General features: G+C 48.9%; 1 protein-coding gene across 1 annotated transcript in view; it reads right to left on the reverse strand.

The window, feature by feature from the left end:
* The window catches only part of LOC119821713, a 179439-nt gene that overhangs the window by 10397 nt on the left and 146458 nt on the right, over positions 1–22584 (reverse strand). The window contains exons 37-44 of the mRNA XM_038340846.2: positions 17990–18099; positions 11185–11334; positions 9634–9687; positions 8861–9028; positions 5866–6018; positions 5474–5608; positions 4736–4888; positions 3065–3274 (exon numbers count right to left, since the gene is read on the reverse strand). Of these exons, the coding sequence (XP_038196774.2) occupies positions 3065–3274; positions 4736–4888; positions 5474–5608; positions 5866–6018; positions 8861–9028; positions 9634–9687; positions 11185–11334; positions 17990–18099 (1133 nt within the window). The remainder of the gene's footprint in view (positions 1–3064; positions 3275–4735; positions 4889–5473; positions 5609–5865; positions 6019–8860; positions 9029–9633; positions 9688–11184; positions 11335–17989; positions 18100–22584) is intronic.

Raw genomic sequence — 22584 nt, forward strand, 5'->3', positions numbered from 1 at the left:
CCTAATTGTTTTGTAACTCTGACAACAAGGACATTATATGACAAGCAGGCATTGGAGGGCTGGACCTCCAAAGGGAAGAAGGGCAAGGAATACCAACCACCACCCAAAACTAGAGGGGACATGGGACAAAATTTTTTTTTAGGCTGGCTTCAAACTCCTGATTCTGCTTCTGCCTCCCAAGTGATGGATCACAGTTCCGTGAGTCTAAGTGGTGCTATGGGTCAAACTCAAGGCTTCAGGCCTACCAGGCCAGCTGACATACACCTCCAGTCCACCTCTAGGAAAAGCTTAAAAATACAGTCCTGTGCGTTTTAAATCTAAGCAGAAAGCCCTCCATACCAGTAACTGTGGCCATGAGCTGACCTGTGTGGGGTCCCCCCAAATATAGTTTAGATCTCAGTAGCTCCTCAGAGCTTCTGGTTAGCAGGGTATTGTCACACAAAGCAGGTCCATAGTCCCGTGAATGCTAGGCATGTATGTCAGGCACGCTGGGGCGGGGCGGGGGGTGTCACGGCAAGTAGGGGAGGAGGAGAAACTGGAAGAAGCATAAGAGAGTTTCCTAGCCAAGTCAGGGAAATCTGAGAGGTGCTACAGAGGGAAGAGGAAGACTTACTAAGGCCCCTCCTTGTATACAATGCCTTGGCCAAAATCACTCAGTCAAAGACAGGGTTGAGTCCAGGTCTATCTTTGTGCTTCTGAGGCTTGTCTTGCGTTCATGATCCCATCACAATCATAAACACCAACCCCATGGAAAGCTAGCTATTAGTACTTTTCCAGGATTTGAGTCATTTGCTTCCACTCCCCCCCGCCCCAACCTATGAAGTCAGTATATTATTTTCTACCGATGTAGAAACTAACTCAGAAAAGTCATGAAGAGGGCCAAAGTCACCCAGCCAGTTATAGCTTGGGGGTGGATTCCAAAGCCTATGCACTAAGTGATCTTTCCAGGCACAGTACAGGCAAAGTTGTCTGGTCAGTCAGTCATTAGTCACCCATGAAGGTGGAGGTTAAAGATAGGCCAAAGATGCCACTGCTGGCCATGGGCAGGGTGGGGGCAGGGGAGTTCTGGGTGGCCTTTTGCTGGCTGAGAATTGCCACTTGGGGTGGAGAAGCCCAGGGACACAAGGGCTGTCAGAGAGGGGGAGAGGTAGTTCAGAAAGAGCCAGTAGTTTTGATAGAAATGTGCTTATTGAGAAAACTCAAAATATTTATTTTAATTGCCTTCAGAATCTCTGCCTTGAAACAATTAACAATAGTAATTAAATAATGATAAAATAATAATTTAGGATTATAGTTTGAATGTGAAATGTCTCATATAGGCTCATGTGTTGACACACTCGGTTCCCAGTGTGGTTTCGATTGTGGAACCTTAAGGAAGTAGAGACTTTGCAGAGGAAGTGGGTCACTGGAGTCGGGTTTTATAGTCTGATTCTGTTCCTCATCCACTCTCTCTCTGCTTCCTGATGGGGGATCCATCAGGATTCTTCCTCTTCTGCCACCTTTGCCTTCTCCGCCATGACGGACTGTGCCCCCTCAAACTGTGAGCCCAAAGAAGCCCTTCCCCCTAAAGTGGCCTTTGTCAAGTATCTTATCACACCAATAGAAAAATATAATACAGGTGGCTAGTTTGATATGAGCAGGCTTGAAGGATGTGGACACTAGACGGCTCCTCGTAGTCAGTCATTGGTGGAGCAAAGGGCTGAGCAGCAGGAGTTTAATTAATAGTCATTAGGAGATTAGTACCTGGATCGATGTTTTTCTAACTTTGGGAGGAAAAGTAGCTTCCTGGGCTGACGAAACCTCCTGAGTTACCCAAAATGTTATTATCTAACACAGGCCCAGAGCAGGCTCCGTGGAATCCCAGACCTCCTGAGATTATTAGACAGCAGAGGCCCTAAAAACATGCCAATGAGATACGTATCGCCAAGCTCCTCTGTAAGAGTCAGTGAGAACCAGTCCCAATAGAACTGTCCATTATTGGACAGAACCAAGGCTCAAAAGGTAAATTTTGTTGTTGGCGTTTTGGGTAGCTTAGACTGACTTCAAATTCATGGCAATCCTCATGCCTCAGTGTCTCTGGTGCTAGATTATAGACATGAGCCACCATGTCCAGGTCCTAAGTGTGAAATTCTAATTTTCTTTGACTCGGCAGCAGTTCATCTCGATCCCCTTGAAGGTATTTTGCTTAGCATCCCCTCCATTCAACTTAATTCTCCCCACCAAACTTTTCCTGGAGCCCTTGAAACCCTGGACCAATAATAGTTCAATTTCATTTTCAAGTTGCTTTTCTGTCTCATATGATGATGAGTGAATGAATTTAGGCTTTATTCACCCACGGGTATCTGTGAAGCACCATCTGTATCAGGTTTTATTGAATTACCTTCTCCAGTCTACTTATCCGAGGCTTGAATTAATCCATACCTGCATTATAATAACCCCTCTCTATTTCCCCTGGGAGGTGTAATTATAAAAATTATGTCTGCTAGCCACTTTTGCTTTTCACACTTAATCTCTGCAGTTCTAGAAACACATGAGTAAAAGCCTAATATTTCAGCTTTAAGATACTTGCTCCTTTTCGAGCTTATGGCTCACAGTTTTCTAAAAGGCCCCGGTCCAAAGGTTGGAGTTGCTTGGGAACCTGTATATCAGGGGAGCGTCACAAGGGCACTGGAATTCTGAGCCAGGAACAGGGAAGCCCAAGCAATTGCCCCGGGGTGGTAATATAGAACCATTTCCTGGTGCGCCTGGAATTGGCAGAGCAGGAGAGCCTGCTGTGAGCAGCCTGGACAACAAACAGTACAGGGAAAGCCAGCTGGCTCCTCAGGCTCCTCAAGCTCCTCACGCTCCACAGGTTTCATACCCCCCGGGGTGCGCTCAGCAGCCCTCACCTGCTGCAGCCCTCGCCTGCTGCAGCCCTCGCCTGCTGCAGCCCTCGCCTGCTGCAGCCCTCGCCTGCTGCAGCCCTCGCCTGCTGCAGCCCTCGCCTGCTGCAGCCCTCGCCTGCTGCAGCCCTCGCCTGCTGCAGCCCTCGCCTGCTGCAGCCCTCGCCTGCTGCAGCCCTCACCTGCTGCAAGTCTCTGTCCATCTTCTTCCACTGCAGCTGGCCTAGTTTCGAAGCCCGCTGGGCCTCTTCTGTCAGGAGCTGCAGTTGTTGCTCCTTTTGCTCCACGTCTTCTAGGAGCTTCTCCATGCCAGATGTTCTTAGGATCTCCAGCTGCTGCCGCGTGACAGAGTCTTGAGTCACTCTGTGTTCCAACTCCCTCAGCAGTTGAGCCTGCAGGAAGGGAGGGCCAAGGCAAGAGAGAAAAGGATCAGCAGTGGGCAACAGAGGTGGCCATTGTTTCAACATGGCTGCCTGTGCTGTTCTGTGGCTTTGGGGACTAAAAGCCTGACATTTGGTTCTGGGCTGGTAAGCAGGGAGAATCCTAGGATCTTGTCTCACCTGGCACCTTTTTTTTTGAGACAGGATTTCTTTGTTCTGGAACTCGCTCTGCAGACCAAGCTGGCCTTGAGCTCAGAGATCCGCCTGCCTCTGCCTCCCAAGTGCTGGGGTTAAAGGCGTGCGCCACCACCACCAGGCTCACCTGGCACTTCTACTGTGAGACATCAGTCAGAGGGAACGGAACCCACAACAAACACTAACGAAAGCCAGGATGTGTTAATGCCCCCCAGCTAACAACATTACCAGGTCAAGAAATTGAGTTTCTGGGTATCAGGCGTCAGATGATGATATTCATGCTAACGACCTACCCACCAAACACTCATATTAACCACAAGCGAGCGGCATTCGCATTGCCATAAAGCCTTTCTCCTGAGGGCCGGCAGCGGCTGGGTTCAGTTCTGAGCAGGCAAGGACCTGCCACTGAAGCTTGAGTGTGGAAGGGTGCGTCTAACTTGGGCTCTGTCTTCACTCTCAAACTATCTCTGGGGAAGCCAGACTCTACATAGTTAAAGCAACAAAATGGAAGGAAGTGAGAGCTGGAAAGTCACTCTGCCTCCATGAGGCAAAGAAAAAGTGAAAGTCAGGGTGAAGAGGAAGAAAAAGCCAATTTGGAATTTGTCTTCCTTCCAGCTGAGTGAAAATAAGGGCATGGCAGCTCCTAGGTGAGGCTGAGGAGAAGGCTTTTAGTGGAGGGACAGGGAGAGCACAGCCAGAGGCATCTGGAAGAGTCCACGGGGAGAAAAAGCAGTCCGCTGAACACCTGAACAGGACCAGCCGACCAGGGCTGGAGAGAGGGAGCGGGAGGGGAGAGAGAGTGAACAAGAGAGTGGACCATGGGAGAGCCGAGAACCAAGAGACCAGGTAGCCAAAATGACTGAGTTATAGAAGCAAATAAAATAAAATAAAATAAAATAAAATAAAATAAAATAAAGGAAAAAAGGAAGGAAAGAAGACAGCAAGGAAATAAAAAAAAGAAAAAGAAAAGCAGGAGGAAGAGAAGGGAAGCAAAACTCAGGGGCTGGAGGTGTGTGTGTGTGTGTGTGTGTGTGTGTGTGTGTAAATACATCAGATGCTGAGCGGAGCCAGGGTTCTCTATTAAGTACTTGCGATGCTGGGTGCTCCTGCCTTGGTATGTTACTAGGCACCTGGGTTAGCTGTTTGTCCTGAGTGTCTTTGGAAACTAACTCCAGTCTTTCTCCAATCAGTGACATTCTTGACACTAGGTGACTCTTGTGACTGCTGCCATTTGCCACAGTGTCCCTTCTCATGGCCACACTCAGGGGCTCTAAATACCTGGGTATCCTGCTGCCGCCACAGCTTTCTGTTGTCAGTCTGAGCTTTGGCCAGGGCCTGCCTGGCAGCCCGTAGCTGTTGATGTAGTAACCCCACTTCTTGCTCCGCCATGAGCTTGATTCTCATGCATTCTCTTTGGCTGTGCATAGATTCCTGCAAACACAGCGAGACAGGGAGCAAGCATCTTCTCTATGGTTTTAGTCTCAAGCCTCGGCTACCGTCTCATGGCCAGGCCCTTCTTTACCGCCTCCCCTAGAGCGGAGCTCTGGCTGGCCATTGCTTATGTAAGCTTAGTTCTGGAAAACACCACAGATCTTAGTACATCCAGATCTCGAGAAAGTGCAACTTTCCAGACCATCCCCGATGTGTGCTTTGCTTTGGATGTGTTTAAAGCAGATTTTCCCCAAACCATCACAGGCAAAACCAAAGCTAGGAGCCTCAAGCCCTTAATAAACACTCCCTGCCATCTCTCTTCCTTCCATAGGCACCATCCTTTCATCGCTGATGACTGGTTCTGCCTTGCTGTTTTCTATTTATCCTGAGGCTCTAAGGCTGCCTATTCTCAGGGTGGGGGTGGGGAATGATCCATTGCCAGTTGCCAGAGTCTTCAGCATCGCTGGCCTGTCACCTGCCACCAGTGAGGCAGCTGCAGTCAGCCTGGCCAGAAGTGTCACACATGGGTATGGGCGGAGTGAAGGGGTGGGGGGGTGACGGGGAGGGCTTCTCTTCAACACTCACCTTCTCTGCCCTGCTCAGCTGACCTCTGAGGTGAGCCTGCTGTACAGCCAGGCGCCAGCGGCCCAGGCTCCGCACTTTGCACACTACAGCAGCCAGGGCGCCCTTGTCGTCCTGCTCCGAGGCACGCAGCTGCTCCTGCCAGGAAGGCTTACTTTTAGAAAAGGCCACTCTCAGTCCTTTTTTCCCAGAAGGGCATGGCTCCTAACGCCAGAAAACGGATACTAACACCAGAAACGTGCCTTCCGCAAAGAGACGTGACCGTGTGAAGCCCAGCCCGCCCCAGCGTCCCTTTAAAAGGTCCGCCACAGTGTTTCTGGGAGACCCCTCTGGAATGCTAAGCGGGTCAATGGTGGGCTGGGCGTTGGAAAGAACTGCAGCATGAGATCACCCACTTTGCCTGTGTTCTCTTTTGTTCCTTTGTCGGGTCTGGCAGAGCCCCAGGTTTCCTTGAGCTGCTTCACGTTGGCAGTCCCTTCGGCTCTCACTTCACCGATGAGCTCACACACTCTCTGGATCAAATTAAACTGATTCTCATCCAGTGCCTCCTGAAATTGAAGACTCAGGTCAAGGGAGTATAGAGGGCTTGTGCGGTGTGAAGGGCAGGATGAAAATGCCCTCCATCCTGACAGTTACAAGGCAGGCACAGTAGGGGCCCTGAAGTGTTGGCTTTAATCTGCAGGGCTTCACCTTTTGGCCACCTACGTCCTAGGACACGCTCTGCTTGTCAACACCAAGGCACGTTGAGCCAGAAGGACTGTGAGTAGAGCCACAGGAGGCGACAAAAGGACAATCTACTGGCTGCATCTGATGTGGGAGGGTCTTCTGTTTTGTGTAGATCTCATTGGTTAGTAAAGAAACTGCTTTGGCCATTTGATAGGCCAGCCCTTAGGTGGGCGGAGTAGACAGAACAGAATGCTGGGAGGAAGAGGGAAGTGAGGCAAACGCCATGCCTCTCCTCTCTGGGTCAGACGCCATGGAGCCAGCTGCCAGGTCAGACATGCTTAATCTTTCCCGGTAAGCCACCACCTCGTGGTGCTACACAGATTATTAGAAATGTGTTAATCAAGATGTGAGAGTTAGCCAATAAGAGGCTAGAGCTAGTGGGCCAAGCAGTGTTTAAATGAATACAATTTGTGTGTTGTTCTTTCAGGTGTAAAGCTAGCCCTGCGGGAGCCGGGCTGGACGAGAAGCAGACCTGCCCGCTGCCTCATCACTACATGCATCAGGTTAGTTAGGAAAGATGGAGTTTGGGCTCCCAGTTTGGCTCAGAGCAGAATCTAATGAGTCTCTCACTGAAGATGAGCCACGACTGAGGGATTTCATTAAATATAGATAAGTGACGGAGAAGATGGGATGGCCGCCTCCTTAGGCTCCAGTGGAAACCGGGTATGAGATGTGCTGTTCTGAGCGGCTGTGGCTGATGGCTGACAATGACACAGAATCTGAGTGGCTGTGGCTGACGGCTGGACACAGAACGCTTATGGAAGCCTAACTGTGGGCGCAGTGCTGTGAACTGAATCACAACGCTTCCCAAATTCACTTATTCAACCTCCAACGTCTGGCAATCGAACACATTCTGGGGTTCAGATTAAGACATGGAGTGGGTCCCTATCCCAGGGAGACTGTCAGAGCAGAGGTTTCTCTGTTTCTTTCTCTCGACAGGGGGAAGGTGGCTTCTTTCTCTACTAGGAAGGCATCAGTCTGTCCTCTTACCCTGGTCTCCGACTCCTGGCTTCCAGAACTGCGAGAGAACAAACACCTGTGCTTTAGCTACCCAGTCTAGGGCATTTTATTGTGGCACCTGAGCGGACAAGTCCCAGAGCTGAGAAGTGGACATATGGGCACTTTCATTTTTATTTTTTAATATCTGAACCACTTCCCAGGCAAGGAAGACAGGAGAGTGCTCACTTAGAGACTATGTCAGGAAGCCTGACTGCTGGTTACCAGTGGGAACAATGTCATTGCCTTGGGGCCAAAGAGTTGGACAGGAATTCCGTACTTCTGGGGGTTTGGTAAAACTCCTGTAGTCTGGGAAAAGCTGAAAGTCCACTTTTTATCTTTTCATGCCTGCAGGATTGCTCAGGAAAGGCTGACCTTCATAGACTCCTCCCACAGCACTAGGCCATTTTGAATTTGATCTTTGAGTATTTGCAAGCATTTGTATTTTGCAAGTAAACAGAATCTCTGATATTCCCTGGGGGACAAAGGCAGAGAGAGCATCGCTGGGTCTCCTGATAATAAAACAACTGTAGGGTCTGTCGTGGAACCCCAGGGAGAGTGGAAGGTAGGGGATTAGGTGGGGTTGGCTCTAGAGACTACCCAGTGCTGCAGAAGAGGCCTGGGAAAGAGAGCTGGGACATTGTGGGCATGCACTGAACTCCATAGGGCAGGGTGACCTGATGAGTCATTTTGGGCATAGGACCTCTGTTTCCCTGATTCTCAATTTTAAACAGCGGCTAGCTTCCACAGTGGTGTTACAAGGAGTCCCATCATTCCTCTCTGGGTGGCCCCTTGGTTGACAGGTTGGTAGCTCCCGGATTCTAAATACGGGAGAAAGGCGGAAGGGCATATGGATGGCGATTCAGATCTGTGGAAACTAGTTCAGACTCCAGACTTGCCTGGCAAGCTCTCAGGCTGCTGCTCCCTCTGCTCAAGCAGGGCTCTGAGGGCCTTTGCTCACCTGCTTAGGTGTCTCCTCAACTGAAATAACAGTGATAGACGTCGGAGGGAAGTTGAAGCAGAATGCCTCTCCTTTCCACCAGCCGCTAGATCTCAGCTGTGGGACCAAACCACTCAGGTTTCCTAGGCTCAGTGTCTATCCTGCGAGAATCATGACAACTCAGGCGGCTGACATGACTCAGGGGGTAGAAGTGCTTTCTCTCATGCCTGATGGCCCGAGTTTGATCCCTGGAACCCACGGGGGAGGGGGGAGGAAAGATCTGACGTCCATGAGTTGCCCTTTGACTTCCACCTGTGTATTATGGCGTATGCACACTAACCACACACACACACACACACACACACACACACACACACGAAAGCAAGGCAAAATAAAATAATAACCACTCACTGCTAAGTCTCTCTTCAGCAAAAATTTCTAGTTGGCTAGGCGTAGGGGTGCACATCTATCCTCCCAGCACAAGGGAGGCTCAAGCAGTGGCAATGTTTTGACCTTGAGTTCGGCGTGGGCTACACAGCAAGCTCCAGGCCAGGCAGGACGACCTAGCAAGACCATGTTGCAACCAAACCAACCCCCAACCAAACAAAACCTCCTCACTTGAAATTTTGGGGGCTCAAGAATCTCTTGGTACCTCAAAGGCCATTCTGTCATTGGTCTCTTGGTACGCAGCCGCGGGGCTTCCCAGATCTCAGACGTGAGACACTTACCTTTATATGTAAGCAGGTCATAAACAAAGCTTGCACTAATTCTCTGTATTCCTCCTGGACTTCTTTTCTAATCCGGTTTTTTAGGTCCAGAGTCTCCTCTTCTAGATCCGTGAGCTGGGCTCTCAGAGCAGTGACTTCCATGATCAAGTCATGGCTGAGCTCTGCAACCTAGTACCGGAAATAATGCGGACTGTATAGCAGGACGGATGGGCAGCAGTGGGGAAATTGCAAGTTGCAGAATAGCTCCGTGTAGACTAGCACGGTGGACCCGCTGTGTAGAAGGCAGAGCCTCGGGCTGACTCCACAGGCCTGAGTGATGTCAGACATATCTAACATTCACGTGCCTCGGCCTCCTGAGTGTTGAGGTGAAAGGTACTCACCCTGCATAGAACATTCTTAATCTAATGAATGAACGAGCCCCCAAAGAACTGGTATTTACGCACAGTACTTCTGATAAACCCTTCATCTCTCTTGGCTCTCATCTTCAAACTGGCCTTCTCTTGACTCCTCAATCAAATGCCATTTCGTTTTTGAAACACACTCTAACTGGCATTTAAAAACAGAGAGAGAGAAGCATGCCCACACAACTCTGTTAAATACCACCCTCTCCAAACAATACATAACAAAGACAATTTAAGAACTCTCTAGGGTGGAAAATGCCATTGCACAGAATGAAATTCTACTCCTTGAGTGTGCCAGCACGGACCCCTGTGGCCGGGACTGCTGCAGGCAACACTAACTTCTGGCAGACTAAGAGTATGTAACTGACTTACCTGACTAGCACAGTCTTCAGGAGGAACTTGACTTCTTCGAAGCAAGTCTACTTCCTGGAGGAGGAGAAGGCAGGGCTCAGTCCAGCACACATGCATGGCAGTGCACATGAAACCCCTTCCTGTTGGTGTCTATAGCCCCATTCTAAGATCCTCTGGGCCCTGGCCCTGCCAGTAGCTTGGGCTGTGCTTGGTACCGTGTTAGACTTTGTGATCTTTCTCTTCCCCCCCCTCCCTTCCTCTTTTCCTCCTTTCCTCTCTTCCACTTTCCCTCCCTTCCCTCCGTCCCTCATGTATACAAGACTTAATATATGACTGAGGGTGACCCTAACCTTCTGCTTTTCCTGCCTCTACCTTCCAAATTCTGAGGGTTACAAGGTTACACCACTATGGGCACTTAAACTTTGGGGTTTTGAAGAAAACATTAAAAGATAACATGCAAGCCAGGCATGGTGGAACATGCTTGTAATCCCAGCTCTGGGAAGGCAGAGACAGGTAGATACCTGAAGCTTGCTGGCCAGAGAGCCAAGCTGAACTGACAAGCTCCAGGTTCCAGTGAGAAAAGAGGTCTCAGAAGATGAGACGGGTAGTTTCTGAGAAATAACATGCACATTAGCATGTGGACAAGTGCACACACAGATTTTAAAAAAAAGAAAACCTGCAACGTAACTTCCAGGCTTCTACAGTGATGCAGAGCTCAAGTAGGGGAAGCCATCAAGTGTGGGCAAGTCCAAGACTCACAGTTTGATATTTTAATGCGTCATTCGATTTTTTTGGACACTATTTCTCATTTTTTCCCTGTTATAAAATAAGACTATATGACTCCTCGGATACAACGTATTTCAAAACAGTGTATACTCTATGGTGGTGTGACTCTGAGACCCTGTGGGTACTGGGACCTAGTCTTGTGGTATAATTGGTCCTCTTAAGTTCATAGAGAGTAACATTATTTGGAAGTCATGGTGTCTCTCCACATCAACAGAACCCTCACTAAGACAAGGTCTCACCACTGATACTGACTGATGAAGACAGAGTCTATACATATATATGCATGATTCTCTGACAGACCAGAAAGAGCCCAAGAAGATTGGTGTTTTCTGGGTGAGGGGAGGTATTTATGCATTTTTCTCAAAGGCTCAACCCATTTGTTGGTCATGCCTTGTATCCATAGTAACCTCTATAGCCTATAACCCAGTTGCTTCTAGGAACTTAGCAACTGAGAGTGCCAGGGTCCGAGAAAAGAAACCAATGGGGAAAATGTGGAGGGCACTGTTTCCCCCTCTAGATTTGGCATAAAAACAGCTCTCTTCATGTGCTCAGATATTCTGGGCCTGGTGACTCTGAGGCCTCCATGCCCATACCCTTTCTCCTTCAATGTTCTCACTTTCTTGGGCATCTACCTGCTCCCTCTGGCTCAGCTTCTCCCTTGGGAGCCTACCTGCTCCCTCTGGCTCAGCTTCTCCCTTGGGGGCACCTACCTGCTCCCTCCGGCTCAGCTTCTCCCCTGGGAGCCCACCTGCTCCTTCTAGCTCAGCTTCTCCCTTGGGCACCTACCTGCTCCCTCTGGCTCAGCTTCTCCCTAGCATGTTGCAGTACATGCTCGTAACACATGGAGTAGGTCTCAAAGTTGCTGCGTTCTCTTGCCATGACATCACAACCCAGGGAGAGGAGGCAGGCTTCAAGGTGGTCCCTCCTGAAGGTGATCTGAAAAGGCAGTGATGTGTCTCTTGGCGGCTTCTGGAAGCCACAGACAGCCACCTGTGCTCGGAGCACATGCTGTCTCTGGCTCATGGACACATTTTCATTTCCCCTCAACACCAAAACATTGGTTGACTCCGGTCCTACCAACCCCCTCCCCAGCTCTGCTCTGAGCATCGCCAGAGCCAGGAACAAGGAAAGAAATGAAGGCTGGCCTGTCAAGTGTCTCAAACATTAAGGATTAGAAATCAAAGTAAGAAACCACGAGAATGCAAAAGCTAGTTCTACTTTCAAAGAGGATAAGCTACATGGCCTTATGGATGTACGTCCAGAAAGTACTCTGCACTCTGTGGTGAAATATGGAGAAACAGGGAGAGCAGCTCCTCAGACAGAGCTCACACTGTGACCCCCCAGTTCCTGCGTCAGGACCCTGACACGTCAGGACAGTCTTCTTCACCAAATGCCACCTGGCCGTCTGCCTGCACTCGGTCTGTGCCACACCACGGGCATTTACATCCTAGTGCCGTCTGTTCTCACTCTGGGAACACAGCTGAGGGAGGAGACCCAGGTAAGTCTAGATCAGTGGTTCTCAACCTGTAGGTCTTGACCCCTTTGGGGGTGTCCAATGACCCTTTCACAGGGGTTTCCTAAGACCATCAGAAAATACAGATCTTTATATTATGATTTGTGCACCAGCTCCCGTGCTGTAATGGCTAACACTCTGGACTCTGAATCCAGCGATCTGAGTTTGTATTTTGGTGGAACCCAGATTCTTTGAGGACGAGACCTGGTCAGTCATCCTCACCAACTCAGACCGTGAAACCCAATATAAATGGGCTGCTCTTGTGTGCTTCAACATTGCCGGGGGCATGTTTCACTTCACTTCATATTATGATTTGCAACAGTAGCAAGATTACAGCTTTGATGCAGCAACAAGAATAATTTTCTGGTTGGGAGTCACCGCCACATGGGGAACTGTATTCAAGTGTCGCAGCAGTAGGAAAGTTGAGAACCACTGTGCTAAGCCAGCTGTCCAGCCCATATTTCTTTCTTTCTTTCTTTCTTTCTTTCTTTCTTTCTTTCTTTCTTTCTTTCTTTCTTTCTTTCTGTCTTTCTGTCTTTCTGTCTTTCTGTCTTTCTGTCTTTCTGTCTTTCTGTCTTTCTGTCTTTTTGTTTTGTTTTGTTTTTTTGGTTGTTGTTGTTGAATTTTTGTTTGTTTTTGAGACAGAGTTTCTCTGTGTAGCCTTGGCTGTTCTAGAACTCACTTTGTAGGCCAGGCTGGCCTTATACTCATAGAGATCCTCTGCCTCCTGCCTGAATGCTGGGATTAAAGGCGTGTACCACCACCTGCCAGCTGTATTTCTAGTTTCTAATATAATATAGTCACAATTTGTACGTGTAATTAAAATAGTTTTTACATAAAGCATACATCCTAAAAGTTATGTTTTCAAAAAGTCACCAGTTGTATCAGCCTGGCAGGATACTATGAAGACTGGTCCATGGAATCTGAGGACAACTTCTACTTGTGTGGGAGGAACCAGCTGCAGCTGGGCAAAAGTCCGAGTCCTAGGACTTATTCTCCAGGGCCCCCCTTAGAGGGCCCCTTCAGTGGATGGGATAAGGCGGGCCACCCTGCCCCTGCTACCCTCTGCACCTTTGGGCAGTATGCTCCAGGACGCTGTTGGCACCATGGCAAGGTATCAGAACCTCAATGTCTTTTTGGGAAAAGGGTCTACTAATGGCAAAGGGAACTTCCTGGTTTGGCTCTGATGAAAACCTGAAGCCACCGGAAGTCAAGGCTGAGAGGTCAGTGAGGGTGTGGCTGTTGACCTCACCGCAGGCCACACTGGAGGCCAGCCCCAGTGACTCATCCCTTACAGGCCTGGGAATCCTGCCTGGAGTGAGCACAAGCCAACAAAGCCTCCACCAGCTCTCTAGCAGGGCAATCGCCTCTCAGATTAACTGCCTGCCAACGCAGCCCCTGAAGATACGGCTGGCAGAATGTAATTGCCATGGCCCTCTGCCATGGGCTCCCTAGGCAGCAGGCTTTCCACAGCAGGAGCAAGGGGCCCCTGGTGAGTTTGGATGGCACCCCGGAGGTGAGAGTTGTCAGAACTCTACACATAAGCACCTCCCAAGACTAGCTAGAGAGGTCTCGCTGCTTCCTTCTCCCAAGAGGCTCCACAGGGCGTGGCTGGGGTGGGGTCAAGTTGCGTAGAAGGGTCCACTCCAGCTCAGCTCAGGCACTGTCTTGAGAACAATCTGAAAGCAGGGGGAGGATGAGCTAGTGGGGAGGCAGAGCGTGTCTGTGATGGGCCCCCACGGTGGGTGTTGTGCCTGGCAGGTGAGGAAGAAAGGTTTTAGGTAAACTTTGGTCCTGCGCAATGAACTCGGCCTTCTGGGAAGAGCATAGGAAGCCTCTTGAACAGCAGATGCTGGACCCTGGGGCTTCTGCTGGCCTTCCAGAAACCCTCAGACGCAGCCCTACCTTCCCTACTCCTGTAGAGGCAGCTGGAACAGGTCTCACCCTCCCGCTTCCCCGCATTGGCCCAGATTTTCCCAGTAGGCACCACCACCCTCCTCTGGACGGGCTCCACTGCAGCGTTTACAGCGTTTTAAGACTGACTATGCCGAGAACAGTAGGTAGCCCCGTGTGCTGATTCTTCAGGAGAGCCAGTCTTGGGTGAGGCCTGGCGGGTGCCAGGGCTGCTTCTCTTTCCAGTGGCTTTATAGAAGTGTGCCACCACACCCAACACAAACAATTTGTTTCGTGTCAGGCACAAGAGTGTTCTGGAGGTTTCTAAAACACCACTTCTGCCGGTGTGTTCCTACTGGGACTCACTCCCAAGGGTTGCACACAGGGCCATTCCACATCTAACCCTATCCAGCGTGTCCCCCCACACCCTGCTGTGCCATCTGTCCCCTGCCTGTGTTCATTTTGCCAGCTTCTCCTTGTGTCTCAAGATTTGACCCTAACAACACCTCTGTCGGGAAACCTTCCTATGGCCACCATGTGCCATCTCCTCAGAAATAAATAACTGCACTAAAAAATTTAAATATTCTCTTTTTAATAAACTCCAGCTCTGCCTCAGAGGGGGAAAAATAATAGAACCAGTGATGGATGGAGGCTGGTTTTCTAGAAACTGGAAAGAGACTAGACACTAACATGAGTTTACAAAAAGAAATCTGCCAGATTGACCTGATTCTCTCAGGAAATAGAGCAGACAGGATCCCTGGTTTCCAGCAGGATGCCTGGGAAGGGGACTGGGAGAACATGATTGGATGGCCGAATAACTGCGCATGCCCCTGGCCCATGGATGATCGGGCCTGAGACAGCTGCACAGCCTGGGAGGTCTAGTGTGGGCAGCTTGGGGCCTTTGGGACTGTCCTGTCTTCACTGCTACTAATGGCTTAAAGAGGATGCTCAGAACAGGCTGAAAGAGTAACCAGATGCTGGCAATATAGACCTGTAAAGATCGCAAGAGTGGACCAAACTGATCGAGAACAAGCCGATGACGGAGCAGTAACTAAGTGTCTGAGTGCACCCTGTGGCTTCAAGGGACAGCTCACTGTGCCAGAGTGATGTGGCTGCCCAACCCAGCACACTTCCAGGCAGTAGTCCAAGAGAAACCTCAAGGCCAAGGTCACTGCGAGCTGACCAGACAACAGAGAATTTAAAGGAGACTGGTCACGATGGCAAGCGTGTGTCTACTGAATGGTGGAAAGCGACGGGGGTGGCTTATATAGGGGAGGGCTGGTAGGCTGAGGCCCCCAGGTCACTGCCCGGTCCACTGTGCATGGAAGAAACCAGTAAAGGGGCTCAGGAAAGCTCTGCTTCCCTGTCTGCATGCTCTGGTGTGGAGCCACAGGATCTGAGGAAAGGGATCCAACCGATGTGCACTCCCTTTGACTTGTTCTCCTGAGTAAGCCCCTTGCTGAACCAGGCAGAGACTCCAATGGGCCTGGGATAGCTGAGGCTCACTGTCAGCATCCCAGGCATGATCTGTAGGTGTCCAGGGACAGAGGATCTATGGTGAAGATGTACAGGGAAGGCCAAATATAGCTTAGTAACAGCTGACCAGATTCAAGCTGCCTGGGGTGGGGGCAGCTGGGTTGGAGAAAGCTCTTGGTTCCCGCAGAAGAGGCTGATGGCCCACTAGGCAGGGACATGAGAGAAATAGCATCCCCAACCTCTCTAAGCACTTCCCAAGTCGCAGATGTACCTGATAGGGATTCACCCTGGTTTTGAATCATACATTTCTTTCCTATAAGACGTTATCCTTAGCGGGAGATGGTGGCATATGCCTGTGATCTCAGCAGCTGGGAGGTGGGAGCTGGAGGATGGTGGGTGGGAGGCCAGCCAGAGGTACACATCGAGATCCTGTCTCAAAATGAAAACAACATTCTGACCCCCACCAAAAATCAAAGCTCCTTATCCTTGGTGATGGGGTGAGCAACAGGGTGCCTGCAGAGAGGCGAGCAGGAGTCATATATGTATGTATGCATGCATGTATGTATGTAATCATCAGATACATACCATAAAATGTATTCTTTTAACTGTCATCAAGTATAAAACAGTGGCGCCATCTTACAAAATGAGAACAGTACCCGCTGAACGCTGCTTTGCCACTCCTGTCCCCGACCCCGGGAGCCACTATTCTGCTTGTCCCTGTGGGTCTCACTCCTCCGGGCACCTGACAAACATGGAATTGAGAGTCCTTTCACGCCTTCGCAGGCGTCCTCACGGTTCATAGGGCAGCAACACACATCAGAATGCCCTTCCTATTTTTAATTTTAAGGTTTTATGTATGTTTTTATTTATGTATATGTATGTGTGCCTGCGTAGTTTATGGGCACCACATACAGGTAAATGCATTTGTAGGAAGCCCAGTGTGGGTGCCGACAGCCGAAGCTGGGTCCTCCAGAAGAGCAGCCAGCTTTCTTAACTCCTGGGCCACCTCTCCAACCCCCACACCTTTCCTTTTTAAAGTGAGCCACACTGTGTTTGGATGGAAACACCTCTGCCCTTGGGAGATGGAGCTGCTCATCAGCACACGGGATGATGTTTCAGTGTAACCGAAAGCTAAGTGGGAGGATGTGTATGGCTGAGTCTAGAGGAACTACATCCCCAGCCGTGCTTGGGGATTTTCTACCTCATAATTAAGGACTGAAGTGTTTATTATAAAATTTATGGGAACATTTCTAAAAGCTTAAGAAAAAATGTAAATTTGAAGAAAACAATATAAAAATATTGATCACATTTTGCCAATACAGATTTTTAAAAAGTTTTAAACTTTATTTATTTATTTACCAATTTGTTTCAGAGTTTTGCTATATAGCCCAGGCTGGTCTGGAATTCTTGTTTCCTGTAGTTACCTCTCTCTCTCTCTCTCTCTCTCTCTCTCCTCTCTCTCCCTCCCCCCTCTCGCTCCCTCTCTCCCTCTCTCTCTCTTACCTATCTGACTAACTAGAATATGTATGTTTCTGTGTGGAGGTCAGAGGGCAACCTGCTGGGGCCTGCTCTCCTGCCCCCGTGTCGGGGTTCTGGGGTTCAAACTCAGACCACCAGCCTTGGTAGCAAGAACCTTTACTCACGCGGCTAGCTCACTGGCCCCTGACCTAGAACTCTTTCCCCCCTCTCTAGTATTTATTTGTGCATGTGTGTATGATATGTGTGTGTGCGCACACGTACATGCATTCACGCATATGTGCATGCCATGCCATAGCATTTGCGTGTGGGTCAGATGTGGCAACTTTCATGAGTTGGTTCTCCACTTCCACCACGTGGGTCCCACTGATGAAGCTCAGGAGTCCAGGTTTGACTTCAATCTCCTTTATACACTGATCCGTCGTGCAGGCCCCTGGTCTGGAACTTTTCATCTAAGTGCCTCAGCCTCCTGAGTGCTAGGATTATGGGTGTGCACCACCATGCCAAATAACACAGATTTTTTTTTTTTATGGTTGGGTGGAGGTGATTTTTATGTTAAGCACTTAGTATTGATCTTGAAATGGGTGTTCAAATACTTGCGTTTGCTTTCTTATCTCGCCTTTTCAATGAATTCTTTTGATTCCAGCAAACACTTTCGGGCAAGGGCAAATACTGTTAAACGTTACAGTGTAGGGTGCTATATGAATTCAGATAGCTTTTCTGGAAGGATACAAACACAAAATTATTGGTTCCACTTCCACTGAAGAGGAAATGTTGCCTTTTGGTGCTGGAGGCCTTTCCCCCCCAAAGTGTAGACTTTAAAAATGTTTCCTACTTAGGTGGATATGGGTCTTTTTGGTCTCCTCTTTTTATATGTATGTATGTATGTATATATATATATATATATATATATATATATATATATATATATATATATATACTAGCAAATCAACAACAGGAAACTGCTTAAAAAAAACCAACTCATTCAAAAGTTCCAAGTTTGTCTTTTAAACATTTGACCATTTTTTTTTGTTAGCCAATGATCATTTTTTGATTACTCCATAAATGGTTAAAATTGAACTTCTTCATACTAAAATGGTAGTGAGCAGTGATAGTTTGGGGTTCAGCCTCAGTAACCACATCCTAAGGGAGAGTGGGGAGCACCAGGGTATGTTAAATGACATGTGGGTTTCTGTTCAAAGGAGAGCAGAGCAGTTAATTTTGAGTGAGTACCTCGGGCCCGTCGTCTTGGGAATTCTCCATCAGTCTCTGTACAAATTTCTCCACAATCTGGGGTCTCACGACTGAAAAGTTTTCTTTCATGACTTGGTGTTTCCAAAGGTCTAGGAAAAAAGCCAACAACCACCAGATCAGAACAGGAACCACAAAACACAGACAGGTACCAAGGACATGACTCCACAGCTCCCAAAAGATGCCAACACAACAATCTGCCACTTTGAAATGCCAGCGGGGAGGGGAGGAGGCAGTCCAGGACATAGAACCCTCTGGAACATGGAGGAAGGGAGATATCTAGCAAGGTTCTTAATAGAAGTATCTGGTGAAGGCCTCCTGGAGACCAGTGCACAGTAATGTAGACAAAACCCAGAAGCAAATGCTACCGCATGGCTTTTCATTCCTCTTTCAAGATGTCTGCCTTGTTAACACCCCACGTCTGCAGGATCATCTCAGTGGCGTGTGCCTATCAGAAGTCAATGAAGAACACGGCTGATGCATAGGCGAGGAAGCACGCATGGCACAAACTCATTCAGAGCAAAGTTTCCTATGGTGGCAGATGGTGCGGGAAACTCAGCTGGCTGTCATTCGGGGTCATTTTCAATTATGACACTACCCCCCAACCCCCGCCAGCGGAGTAGTAGGCCACTGTTCACAGGAAGAATGTTGATGGTGTTGACCAAATACCAACCACCTCGGGTTAGGAAGTGAAAATGCCAAGGCACAGAACAGTGGCTATAGAAGGAGCCCACTCAGCGCCGAGCCCCAGGAGTCTCCCCATCTTTCTTCCGTCATCATCCCCCCTCCTTTGGGACTACCCACAGCAGCACGCGCCTTTCCGCTGTCTTATTAAAACCCTCCTCCTGGTTCTCCTCTAGCGGTTTACCCTCTCATTTCTTCACACCTTTTACGACAAAATTCCCAGAAAGCAAAGTCATCCCGCAAACCCACTTGCCTGGTTTTCACTTCCACAAGTCTGGGGGAACTGATCTCATTATAAATACCCACAACTTCCACTAAAGCCAATGGCTTGACTTGCCTGCCCTAGCATTTTGCCAAGGTCATCACTTCCCCTCTGGAGAAGCTGCCCCTCTCAAGGCTCTGGGACGCCTTCAAAAGCCTTGCTTTCTTCTTAGCTCACCTGACCTAGCTTTCTTTGTCACTGAGCAGCTCTTCTCTTCCACACTCCCCCTGCCCCAGGCCTCAGTCCTCAGCCTCTGCCCACTTGCTCATTTTGGTGTACCCATAATTATAATTATTGTAATAATCATCTCAAGTTTGGCCTAACAGCTTCTTTATTCTAAAGTCACTTAAAACTTAATGTATGCTTAATCAGGTTACCAGTGTCCCCTCTCTAAATGACTCCATCTGCCCCATGTCAAAGATAGAACTTCCAGCCGGGCGGTGGTGGCGCACGCCTTTAATCCCAGCACTCGGGAGGCAGAGGCAGGCGGATATCTGTGAGTTCGAGGCCAGCCTGGTCTACAAGAGCTAGTTCCAGGACAGGCTCTAAAAAAGCTGCAGAGAAACCCTGTCTCGAAAAACCAAAAAAAAAAAAAAAAAAGAAAAAAAGAAAAAAAAAAGAAAAAAAAGAAAGATAGAACTTCCATCATCCCAGATGTTCAAAAAAAGCCCGAGATCGTGATGGACTGCTCTTCTAATGATCCGTGTTGTATCTGATCAGTCACTGCTGCCTCGGAAGGTACCCAGCATCCCTCCACTTATATCTTCTCTGCTTCCAGTTCCAAGACAGGGGCTGGAGAGGTGGCACTAACAGTCAAGGGCTTGCCTTGCAAGAAAAGGACCTAAGTTCTGTCCTCGGAACACACTTATAAAAGTCAGTTGGATTTTTAATAAAAAATAAATAAACTGGAAAAAAAAGTCAGTTGGGCATGGTCCATTCCTGGGAAGTTGGAGGCAAGACCCACAGGGCTCACTGGGGAGAGGCAAGCAGACCCCAGGGCTCACTGGGTGGAGGAAAGCAGACCCCAGGGCTCACTGGCCTTGAAGCTTAGCTGGTTGTTGAGCTCCAGGCTAGTGAGCGGTCCTATTTCACAAACAGGTGGATGTTTTCTGGAGAATGACACTTGAGTTTGTCCTCCAGACTACACATGCATGTGTGCTCACGTGTAGATACACATCCATGCACACACATTTAAAATAAAGCATACGCCCGATCATGTCACTATACCGGGGCCTAAGGAATCTTAGACGCTGTGGATATGTTGAAGAAGTTAGGCCCTGTTGCTCCCTCGTCTGTTGCCTGCTGTGGCTTCTCATTTCCTCTCAGCTGAGAGTCCCTGCCACACACACTCCAAAATACATGGGATGCTCTGAGAACAAGCGCCAGTATCCGCTACCATCTGCTCAGAAACAGTCGCGCCTCCAGGATTTATAGGCTGTGCTATTGACCCCCGAGTCTTCATTTTGAAAATGGGAGTCTACATTTCTTCTACAGATGACTACTTTGCATAATGAACCTATAAATCATAGTTCATGATTCTTAAGATGCTTAGCGCTTTAATAAACTTTGATGGAACAGACAGAGCTCGTGATTATCATAGAAAACTTCAGACAAGAGCTTGGATGATTTTCCCAGGGTGCTGTAGGGCAGAGGCCCGTTGAGGTGTTGTGGCATCCATCACACGCTCCAAGCCTGGGACCAGTTAAAGAGAAGCCTTTTCCAGCTCTCTCTCTCTCTCATGAGTCCAAATTCAGACACACAGCTGTACTTATAGGCTGGAGCCAGGGAGAGAAGAAGTCATTCAAGGAATTTCTGGCAAAGAGGAGCCAGCCTCCACATCTGCCTTGTTCTCAGTGCACGTGTGTGGCCATGGCATCTTCAATATGAAGTAGCAGGAGGATATCTGTTCTCGCTCTCTCTCTTTGTGTATGTCTGTGTGTGTGCACATGTGTATGGGTGAGCGAGTGTGCGTGTATATGTGCGTGTGTGTTCAAACATGCGTAACAGTGTGCACACGCATAAGTGTGTGCATGTGGGGGAAGGGGTATGGTGAGTGGACCCCCTAGAGGTCAGAGGATGACTTCCGGCGTTGGTCCTTGCATTTTGTTTAAACCAGGATCTTCGCTTGATTTTTCCCATTGCATTTTGCAGGCCAGCTTGTCTTTCTGGAGGGGTGTGCTAGGACCACTGCGTGTGGCAGCACCCAGCTTATACGATTCTGGGAGTTCCCCTCTGTGTGGCCAGCACTCTACCCTACCTTGAAGCCACAGTTTTGGCAGAGGCTCAGAAGTGGGAGGGAGGAAGCATCCTTGCGGTTAAGTGATGATCTTTTTCTCTATTCCTTGCCCTTGACTGAAGGAAAGTTTGATTTTGAGTTGGCCAAACCATTTCCCCTTTCTGCCCCTCTCAGGAACTTAGCTTGAAGCCCTGCACTTCCCCCACATAACCTGGTTCTTGGTCATGAGAATCCAAGACAGAGTGAAGGCTGAAGGCACACAGGTGCAGTCAGAGGTACTCCTCCCCCTTCCCTCCTTTTCATCCCCTACCCTCCCTCCCATCCCCTCCCCAACAACCAGGCGCCCAACAATGGGAGCTTGAGATGCACATGGAGGTAAGACTGTGTTCTCCTGTGATCTCCAAACTGCGATCCCAAATACAAGTTTCCCAAGCACGGCATTATTTTCCGGACAGGATAGCAGTAACAATACATAAAGGCTCTAGGGTATAGATTAGGAAGAAATTCACACAAGACCTTCCCTGAGTTTTCTAAACGTGCTGCAATGGTTATTACTGACTGTCAGCTGGAGAGGCCCTAGAATCCTCCAGGAGACAGACTTCTGGGCGTGGCCAAAGGAAGTTTCTAGACTAGTTTCATTGAGGTTAGAAAAGCCACTCGAAATGTGGGCAGTCCAACAGTGGTGGCAACACTGAATAAAACGGAGAGTGAAGCAGAGCTTCATTGCTTGTGGAAGGAAGTGGCGGGGCTGCGTCCCGCCACCTGGCTAGCTTTGCCCAAAATAATTACACGGAAACTGTATTCTTTTAAAACACTGCCTGGCCCATAGTTTCAGCCTCTTATTGGCTAATACTCATATCTTGCTTTAACCCATATTTAGTAATTTATATAGCACCACGAGGGGTGCCTTACCAGGAGAGATCTTAACCTGTGTCCATCTCGGAGAGGAGAAGCATGGAGACTCACTATGGCGACTGCCTGAAGCGTCTCCCCAACTCTGCTTCCTTTTTCCCACAATTCTGTTCTGTCTATTCCACCTACCTAATTTTCTGTCTCTTAAAGGGCCAAGGCAGTTTTCTTTATTAATTAACCAATGAAAGTAACATAGACAGATAACTCTCCTCCATCAATTGCTCCCCGCTCTCTCTTTCTCTCTGCTCCCTGACTGTGGATGCAATGTGACCAGATGTTTCATGTTCCTGTTTCCATGGTGTCCCTGCCATGACTGACTGTAACCTCTACCTGTGAGATAGAACAAACCCATTTTCCCTTGAGTTGTAAGACCTTCAGTCACAAGAAAGAAGAAAGTAAAGCCGGGCGCTGGTGGCGCACACCTTTAATCCTAGCACTCAGGAGGCAGAGGCAGGCGGATCTCTGTGAGTTTGAGACCAGCCT

Source organism: Arvicola amphibius, chromosome 8 (genome assembly GCF_903992535.2).
Source record: "Arvicola amphibius chromosome 8, mArvAmp1.2, whole genome shotgun sequence".
NCBI classification, from domain to species: domain Eukaryota; kingdom Metazoa; phylum Chordata; class Mammalia; order Rodentia; family Cricetidae; genus Arvicola; species Arvicola amphibius.